The 9,850-nt window shown below is 43.6% G+C and overlaps 1 protein-coding gene across 2 annotated transcripts; it reads left to right on the top strand.

The window, feature by feature from the left end:
• Positions 1 to 1,246: 1,246 nt before the first annotated feature.
• Positions 1,247 to 8,810, top strand: popdc2 (popeye domain containing 2). 2 transcript variants are annotated; one of them, XR_008811018.1, is made up of 4 exons: positions 1,247 to 1,881; positions 3,261 to 3,369; positions 4,317 to 4,918; positions 8,332 to 8,810. XR_008811018.1 is itself a non-coding variant. In XM_056289783.1 (4 exons), exons 1-4 carry the CDS (start codon positions 1,385 to 1,387, stop codon positions 8,412 to 8,414), a joined length of 1,149 nt encoding a protein of 382 aa, XP_056145758.1. In that variant the 5' UTR covers positions 1,247 to 1,384; the 3' UTR covers positions 8,415 to 8,810. The 2 variants fall into 2 exon arrangements, 1 of the variants encoding a protein (XP_056145758.1); XM_056289783.1 differs by having other exon boundaries at positions 4,317 to 4,776.
• Positions 8,811 to 9,850: the final 1,040 nt, after the last annotated feature.

Raw genomic sequence — 9,850 nt, 5'->3', positions numbered from 1 at the left:
TTGTGGCCTAGTTCTTTGTTTGGTTTGAACTGTCAGAAGGTCAACCTGTGTGACCTTTTCCTGAGTATCAGCTCTGCTATACACAGGTCTGGAAATGAGAGTTTAGAAAGGAAATTTTATTTCAAGGGTTGCACACTTGGTACCGGTAGTTTAGTGCCACATCAACAAGTGCCAATCCTTTTTAAATGTTGTAAATATTTCCACTTCCAACAACGGAGAAAAAGAGTATATTGTTTAATGTGAAATGGACAAACATAGGTCCCCAGCAAGAAGTAATTCCCATTACTTATGCATATATGCCTACACTGTAAAGACGAGGCAGGCCTGGTGGTGGCACCTGGCAGGGAGGTGCAATTGAGATGCCTTTGTGATTGATTGATTGATTTGTTGAGTTGAAAAAAATCGGTGGGTATTGCAGGAAAGGGAAATGTGTAATGGAGTGGGCCAGAGTCATGCACTACCCCCTGGGCGCCACTACTTGGCAGGGCAGCTGGCTATGTGAGGTATGGTGGTAGGGGTTTCACTTCTGAAATCTGACCTGCACTGCCGTCTACCCCATTTCAGTGTCTTACTACACACAGCCGCAAGCTCTCTGCTGGCTACACACGCACGCCTCTTGGGCCAGCACAGCTTAGGTGTTTGTTTTGTTCAGGAGGCTCAGAGTTGAGACGCTCCCGCACAATGGAGAGGGATCTTAGTGACTTTTCACAAGGGGTAATCAGTCATAGCTTCTCTTGCTTGCCCCCTGCCCCCCTCCCCGTTATGTTAAGTAGCAGGTCTGCTTTCTGTCTGTGGCTCTCTCTCCTCCTTGGGTTTCAATTCCAAACATGGTTATCCTTCTCAGGGCTTTATCGTCCCCCCTTCTCCCTTTCTGTTCCCTATCTCTCTTTCTCTGCGGGTTGCCAGCTGTTCGCTCTCTGGCGCTGGCGAGTGGGTGAGAAGAGAGGAGGGAAATCAACAGAAAAGAAAAGGATAGGCAACAGCAAGACGTAGAGGCAAAAGAAGGGGTGAAAAGCTGAAGGAGAGAGCAAGGGGGACATCATGACACAACTCCGTTTCCACTTGTGTGTGAAGTTCAGTGAGTAACGAGACGCTCCTCACACTAAAGAATTCACCACTCTGCTAAAGGAGCAAACATTTTGCTGGATATTTTTTTTAGTGGGGGTTGGTATCGTTTGCTCGATTATACAAAACTTGATAAAAAAAAAAAGATTAGCCGTAACATTTTGGATGGGGCAACTAAAAATCCGAATACAGCAATCATTTTAAGATTTTGCAGCAGTGTTGGACCATCAGGCTCCTTTTGGCCTCCTATTCATTGTATACCAAAAGCTTCTTTTGAGTCACTTGGATAAATAAACTGTTTTTTTTAAGCGTTTCCAACATGAGTGTGGATAACACGACTCTGACTGAGACCATATTCTACGGCCACGTGCCCTGCGATGGCTGGAGCAACAACACCGAGGGGGCCATCTATCACTTGGGCAACACCATCCTGGTCCTGGGGTACATGGGTGGCAGCGGGGCGTATGGATGCTTGTTCATTTTTGGGTTCCTGTTCCCCTCCTTCCTGTGCCTGGCCCTGTGGGGCTGGCTGACCATGTGTGGGTTGGATGTCTTCACTTGGAACGTGCTTCTGCTCTCAGCCAGCCTGGCTCAGATCTGCCACCTCATCTACCGGCTTCATGAGGATGGCCTGCCCAGCGAGGAGCTCACCACCCTGTACCAGGCTGTGTATCTGCCCCTGGGGGTGCCCATCTGCGTATTCAAGGAGATTGCGGGTGCCTTTGAGAACACAGTGGTGGAGCTCAAGGCGGGAGAGACGTATGCTGTTGAAGGCAAGACACCCATTGACCAGCTCTCCTTTCTACTGTCTGGGAGGTGGGTACTGTGTGCGTGCGTGCGTTTCTTTCAAGTTCTTTGAATAGGGCCTTATGGGATCATGTTCTTGTTAGCAGTGAGAGAGGGAGGTAGCTGCTGCTCTTTCTGCTCTGATGTGTATTTTATTGTTTTGATATGGTTTCTTGTCTATAGACATCCCAGGCTGTTGAAGATATGGTGCTGTAAAATATAATTCTGGTCACTTTGTATGCAGTGACTGTTGTGATAAGTACTGTAACTTGAGCAGATCCCAGCGTCCACTCGTAAAGATGTTGATGGACAGAATATTTTTGTCCATGACTCACCAGTGTGTGGTCCCTGTCTGGTGGCAGCGGGTAAGTGATATCTTTATAACATCAGGACGGAGATGGAGGGCAAAGTCACTGTAGCTGTTTTAACGTACCTTTTTATTTTCAAATAAGTTATCATTCACTCTTACCACAGCACTGTCCTTAAACAACAAATGCATTAGTGTTGATCTGATTGTTGTTTTTGTTGTTGTTTTTATTGGTGGTGGTTCAGTGATAATCAGCCCCCACGTTTACCCATCATTACATGCTGAGACGGGAGTTTGTATAGCAAACTGCTCGTCTCCATCCTAAATTGAAAGTCTTGAACATGGCATTGGCAACTGATAGCGCACAAACCAAATTTAGAAGGAAAAAAAGTTTGTCTGATCATGCCCCCCCCCCCCCCCGTGTTTGTTTTTACTGGATTCTAGTTGGTTCTTATGTAACTCGCCATGACAGACTACCCAAAGTAAATTGTTCCAAGTACACAGATTAGCATATGACTGTTATGTAATCCCTTCAACATGGGTTTCATGTTTAACTTCAGTCAAACGGAGAGAAACAAACAAAATTCAATAATATTAAGTGTAATAAGTAATAAAGTAATGTGTCATTTGTTGGGGACTCTTTTCCAAATTGTCCTACAGGAACATGAGTGCATATATTTTTATCAAAGGTGAACCCAATGGCACAAAAAACACAGCTGACCATGGGTGTGTTAGTGCCACACTTTAGCCACTGACCTTTACAAGGAATGGTTCCCATGTGTGTGTGTGTGTGTGTGTGTGTGTGTGTGTGTGTGTGTGTGTGTGTGTGTGTGTGTGTGTGTGTACAGTATACAGGCTTCTACTACAAAGGCATTTAATAGTTAGTGTTGGCAGTGGTCTGTACAAATATTTATGCTAATGTGTCTGGAGGTTCTGGACTGGCATTACAAAGTGATCTCTTTCTCTATCTCTTTCTCTTTTCTCTGTCTCTGTCTCTCCTCTCTCTGTCTCTCCCTCTCTCCCCTTCTCTCCCCCTATTATTATCCCTTCCTAATCCCTCTCTCTACCGCTCTCTCTCTTTGACCTTGTGGCTTTCGTGTAGGATCAATGTGTCTCTGGAAGGCCAGTTCCTACATTACATCCACTGCCACCAGTTTTTGGACTCTCCTGAGTGGGAGTCTCTCAGGCCAAACGAGGAAGGAAACTTTCAGGTACAAGACCTGACGTGCACGTGCAGCCTTTTAGTTTGCTTGTGTAGATTGTCATACATTTTCTGTTGCTCTTTGTCGAATTATATCTGATGACTCGTCACAGTTTAAAGATTCGGGATAAGAAATTCCGGATGGAAATCAAGTTTCCTTTACTTGCTTCTACCCTACCACTGATAAGATGCTGACCAATGAGCTACTGTTGTGGTCAAAGCAAACCGTACAATTTTGTACACAAATGGACATAGAAAGTGGCATTTTGTGTGGCAGCAAAGTGTGAGTGAATTCAAAGTGTCACAGTTGGAGGATTTTGAATAAGAAATCAAGGATAGATATCGAGTTTCCTTATGTTATTTATAGTCTGCTGCTCGGTATCCGACCTATATTCAGAACAGAGGACAGGAGTTGTCCCGTTTTCATTCATCCATTCAGCTTCTTAAGATTTGCTCTCCTGACATAGACATAAGAGCTGGAGGCTTTGTTGGATTTGAGGGTTCAGTCATGACCAGGGCCATCATGGGATACAAACAACTACTGCACCACAATTTGGGCCCAAGAGAGCCAAAATTGACCCATAGAGAATGACGAATTTATGGATAAAGTAATTTTTCAAGGCAAATTTTGTAGTGAATTTGTCCCAAGCCCTAAAAATTCATACATTAATGCTGTAAACAATCACTTTTGACGTTTGACTTTTCTTTACAATACAATACTATGGTGTACAATACAATGCAGTACAAACTTTCTTTTGTCCATATACAAAAATTTACATTTGGCTTCACTGTTATAAAGCTAAAAACAATCTGAATGCATTGAAAATATTTCAGTATTGGGCACAAGGTTGGCATGAATTATCTTCCAAAAAATATTCTAATTCAAATTTGAATTTATTAGAAAGTGGCAAAAATGGTGTTTCCCAATTTTTTTGTTCTTTCCTCCATGACCTCCAGGTGACCCTGACGGCAGAGGAGGACTCGCGCTATGTCTCGTGGCGTCGCCAGCGGCTCTACATCCTGCTGTCGAAGGAGCGCTACATTGCCCGCCTCTTCTCTGTCATGCTAGGCTACGACATTGCCGAAAAACTCTACACCCTCAATAACAAACTATTCATCAAGAGCGGCGTACGCCTGGACATCCGCCTGCCCAGCCTGTACCATGTGTTGGCCCCCACCTCACAGGGCAGTGAGGGTGCTAGTAGTAATTATAAGGATCACGCCACGCCGGGGGAGGGTCCAAATCAGCAGCAGGGGTCGGCTGGGGAAGATCCAACCTCGGCTGGCCAGCATTCGGCCCCGCCCCAGCCTCTTCAACCCCACCAGCAGGGACCAAAGAAAGTAGCCAAAGCCGATCCGCAGGCCCCCCAGCCAAACCACCGCCCACCCTGGGCCTCAGATATAGAGTTCCCCTCCGGTGAGGACTCCACCAGCCTGGTCCTGGAGGACTTTGCTGATGTGGCGGGCTCCTTAATGGATTATGGGAGTGAGAGGGATTATTTGAGGTAGAGGGAGCAGGGGGCCGGAGCTAACACACTGGGTCAGCACTTAAGCTATGTGTAAGTACACCTGTTAGGATTGTGGAGGGTGGTGTGAGGGCTGTGTGTGCATGTCGAGGTTTGCTGTGTTCACAATTCTTACTAACCCAGTTTTAGAGGATGAGGTGTTTGTGGTGATAAAGAAGGGAGAGTGGTTCTGTTTGTAAATTTGAAGTGGGCTGGTCAAGATGTCTTACTACACACTCCTGCTGCTTGCTCTTGCCCTCAGAGTTGCCCTGATTATCCGCTGTGTTAGTTCAGTTTGTGTTTCAAGTGCATTGCTTTTACTGCACCAGCAGTGTATATGTCACAATTTAAATTCAGAATCATTGACATTCAAATGAGTTTGCAAATAACATGGGATTTGTCACAGGATGCTCAACAAAAAGACACAAGGATGTGAACTCAACACATAAAATTAGAAAAAAGTTTGAACATCTGACATTATCTATAAAAATAGTATCTCCATTTCCTAAGATTACTGAAATGTCTGAACATCTAATAGGTGTACAAGTAAAAAAAAATGTTCAGGTGATGGGTGTATTTCTGTACACATGATGCAAAAAAGTAAGTATTAACTATCACAAATGGTAATTTGCATATATCAGTACTCTACTGTACATTATTCACATTTCTCTCTGATAGCCTACTCGGCCACAGCAATCTCCAGATTATTATCGTATTGCCAATCCATATTTTCTATATTATGATTAGACTATTCTCCCGGCTTAGTTTTCTGTATTAGTCGCTTGCCTCTGCCTGATGTTGGGTATCGTACATCATGTGCTGTGTCGGGCCTCTACAGATGAAAGACAGTCAACTCAATGAAATTAGTATTTCAGTGAATGTTTTGGTACATCCTGATTCCAGGAAGCTGAATGGATTCTGTGCATGTGCGTGTGTCCATGTACATTGTGTTTGTCTTTACAGTGTGAGCACTGTGAGAGCTGCACTACGGTCAGATGGGCTGCAACTGTGTGTTTGTGTCTGATGGAGATTAGCGCTTGGAAACATCAGGGTTATCACAAAAAAAAAAAAACACCCAATGCCAGGTCATTAATCCAGCATGTCCACCCCTCTGTTCTCTGTGTGGTCCATCTGTCCATCTTCTCCCACCCCTTCCCACCTCACAACCTGCTCCTCGCCAACCCAGAGGCACCCCTCGCCCAATCATGGCCAACAGATTGCATTTCTGGGTGGGGACAAATGGGAGACATGGAGGGAAAGAAGAGGGCTGGTGGTGGTGGTAGGTGGGGGGGTTCCCAGGACACTCTGTATAGACTGACCTTCAGAGTTCAGACCTCCTCAGCAACTGAGGCTGGCTGCCCGAGAAGTGCCAACAGCTGGGGGGAGGGGCCGTGATGAACGGGAAGATAGACGAGCTTAGGTCATGTTTAGGCAATCAGAGATTTGCGCGACACGTCAACAATTTGCCCCAATCTCTATGACATGGGGTGGTGGTGGTGGTGGGGGGGGGGTAATCAACATTTTCCCCAATCAGTCACGACAGCAGGCTCCAATGTGAAAGGTTGTGATGCGGGTTTGGAGTGCTTTTACAAGTGCTGTTGTGACTTCAAACCAGACTTGGGATTATAAAGCAACTATGCTAAATAGGGTTGGGATTTCTGACTTAATGCATTGGATTATATATTCTTTTATCATAACAGAGTCTTCTACAAACCCTGACCAGATAATTTCCCCATATTTTATCTGACAGCTGATCATCATCTGTCATATATAGAAAGGTTTTCATGACCATTTAAAAAAAAAAAAACTTCATGGTTCATCGTAAAAGATTTCACTAAAATACACAGAAATGTTTTATTCACTTCTAGCAAACAGGTTTAGTTTTTGGAAATGTCAGATTTCTTTTGCCAACATTGCATCCATGTTGCACTCTTCTTCTTTCGGTTCCTTGTTTGTTCCTTGTGTGACCGATCCGGTATGGTCTTGTCAATCCACATAATGATTTGACAAAATTTTACATTGGATGCCCTTCCTGACACACCCACTAACCCTATGGACCATCCACATACATATACATACACACACACACACACACACACACACACACACACACACACACACACACACACATACATACATACATACATACATACATACATACATACATACATACATACATACATACATACATACATACACACACACATTATATATATATATATATATATATATATATATATATATATATATATATATATAAACACACACACACATATATATAGTACATATACATATACGTACAGTTAGTACATCCATGTTGCACTAACCTTCAAAAAAAGTCCTTTTGGAATTGTTGCAAAAATACAGCCGCAGTGCAGCAGTTGTTTAAAAATTTGACTTCCATGTTATCTATGTCTGTTCACATAGCAAAAATCTTAACTTGCATTGCAGGTGATTTGACTGTAATCAGGCAGAACAAAATTCCATCAAATCTTTGGGTGTCCAGTTGGCATGGCGGTCTATTCCATTGCTACTAACATGGTAATCGCCAGATCGAATCCCCGTATTACCTCTGGCTTGGTTGGGCATCCCTACAGACACAACTGGCCATGTCTGTGGGTGGGAGGCCAAATGTGGGTATGTGTCCTGGTTGCTGCACTAGCGCCTCCTCTGGTCGGTCAGTTGGGGCGCCTGTTTGTGGTGGTGGTGGGGGACAGGGGGGTGATCCTCCCATGCGTTACGTCCCCCTGGTGAAATTCCTCACTGTCAGGTGAAAAGAGGTGGCTGGTGACTCCACATGTATCGGAGGAGGCATGTGGTAGTAGTCTGCAGCCCTCCCCAGATCAGCATAGGGGATGGAGCAGTGACTGGGACAGCTCGGAAGAGTTGGGTAATTCACCAAGTACAATTGGGGAGAAAAAAGGGGAAAATAAAAAAAAACACATTTTTTTTACATCAAATTCATGTGTAAATACACCCAAAACAGCTCGCCAAAACAACCTCTGGAAGTGATCAAAGCGAAAATGCGATGCTTCTTCAATCCAAATATAGCAGCTGATTAAAAGGGCATGTGCATCTGTAGCATGTGAATCTTAAGTGGCAGTCCATGCATTAAAAACAAGTGACATGCAGACAGTAACGTTTTTCAAGAATAAATCATGACACTGTAGGGAAGGGAATGTGCAAGACCATGTAATTTTTAAGTCAAACGCATGGCATTTTGACAAGGGGCAATTTGAATGCCATGTTTGTACCAAAAAGACACATGACAAGTGTTTGTTTAATCCAGACACGCTACTGTTAGTAGGAGGCCTTAGATATGCTCCTATCTGATGTAGGGCACCTCACATCCTCAGTGCTCAGCTTGAAAAACTGAACATCTCAATTAAAGCAATTGTGGGTGTGCTAAAATTGTTGTTTACTCAAGCCTCATCCAGTTATTTAAGATTTCTATCCTGATTCCACAGGAGGTGATAACAATGGGAGTGTACCACCCCGATTCCAGAGGGGCAGGGCTCCGCTTGCACCTACGGACACCCCCAGGCTGTGAGAATGGTCTCCTCTGAAGCGCTCCCTTTGTTTGGAATGAACCCACAGCAGGTCCACCTATTGGACTCCTAAACTCACACATCCTTGCCCCTAAATCCTCCCCCCCTAAAAAAAAAAGCCTAGGAGGAAGAGAACGGAGGAGACAACATAAAATCACTGCTGGACAGGGAGAATTCAGGAAAAAGCATGTTAGTGTTATGTCCTGCCTGTATGGCATTTGCACTGTGGGCCTACAGGAGAAGTCCTCTTGGGGCTGCGTTCAATGTGCTCACCTCTTCTCCTGACTGGCAGTGATGGCATTGCCACTTCCTCCCTTTTGATTATTTCCAGTTGTTGGTATTTACAGGTATGCTCTGCCTGTCCTTCCTGGGTGTTTAGATCCTAATCAATTTTACTCGCATGCAAAAATATACAGGCGATGGAAACCTCATTCATGTCCTCTGACGTAGTATCCCTTTACTGTAAATAACTATGCCAGTACTGATCTGAACATTTCATTTCTGTTCTAATGAAGGGTTCTCTGGTCCAGACCAGGTTACCTACTTTGTCTTGGTCACTAATTTTTGATGCTGGAATTATGGTCACATCATCTGGACTCGTTCTCATGAGTCAGTGTTAAACCATGCTAACTTTAATTTTAGCAACTGTTTTTCATGCAGGTAGCTTGGTCCAAGGTTCCCTACACTTTTTCCATTTCAAAATTACATACGTTTTCTGAATGCCTTTACTAGTCTTAGGGAATTTTGTTGGATCTTAACATGGTGTATGCTGATTGTGAAAGGATGATATGACTGCCGACTGTGTTTATGGAAAGCAACAGTGTATATACAACTTAATAATGAGGGCATTGGTGTACCAGGACTAAACAACCACAGATGTTTCCATACACACCCAGAAATTTAGTGTAAATCCCAAACTTTTCAAGACCTGGAAACACAAGTATTTGTCCATACTTTCCAGATTGATGTAGGAAATCTTTGTCTGTTTCACTCTTATTCTATGTATGAGCATGTTTATCTCGTTTGTCTTTCTGAATGCTTCACAGTTTGCCATAATTGACTGTAAATGCCTTCATCTACCTGCTGGTTATTCCCCTTTATTGTCACAGTGATTTTTAGCGCACAACTCCAAATTCAGCAGGTGGACTACCTCTCACTTCACCCCTTTTTTGCAATGCATATGTGACACTTTAAAAAAAACTAATCAGTAAAGGATCCACAACTGTAAACTGTGAATTGTGTGCCTCATTCTGTTGATCTCCAAAAAAAGAGGTAGAACTGCAATGTTGAAAAAGTGTATTTAAAAATGTGTTTTCATGGGGCCAAGATTTCTCCATAAAGATGTTTGTGTGCAGTGAAAATGTAGTTTTTTTTAAATGTCTGTGTTGTTTTCCTTCATGTCAAACATATTGAAATGATTAGACTATCAAACTCAAGG

The sequence above is a fragment of the Lampris incognitus genome, chromosome 11 (assembly GCF_029633865.1).
Source record: "Lampris incognitus isolate fLamInc1 chromosome 11, fLamInc1.hap2, whole genome shotgun sequence".
Taxonomy (NCBI): Eukaryota; Metazoa; Chordata; class Actinopteri; order Lampriformes; family Lampridae; genus Lampris; species Lampris incognitus.
This window is presented reverse-complemented; position numbering and strand designations above follow the sequence as displayed.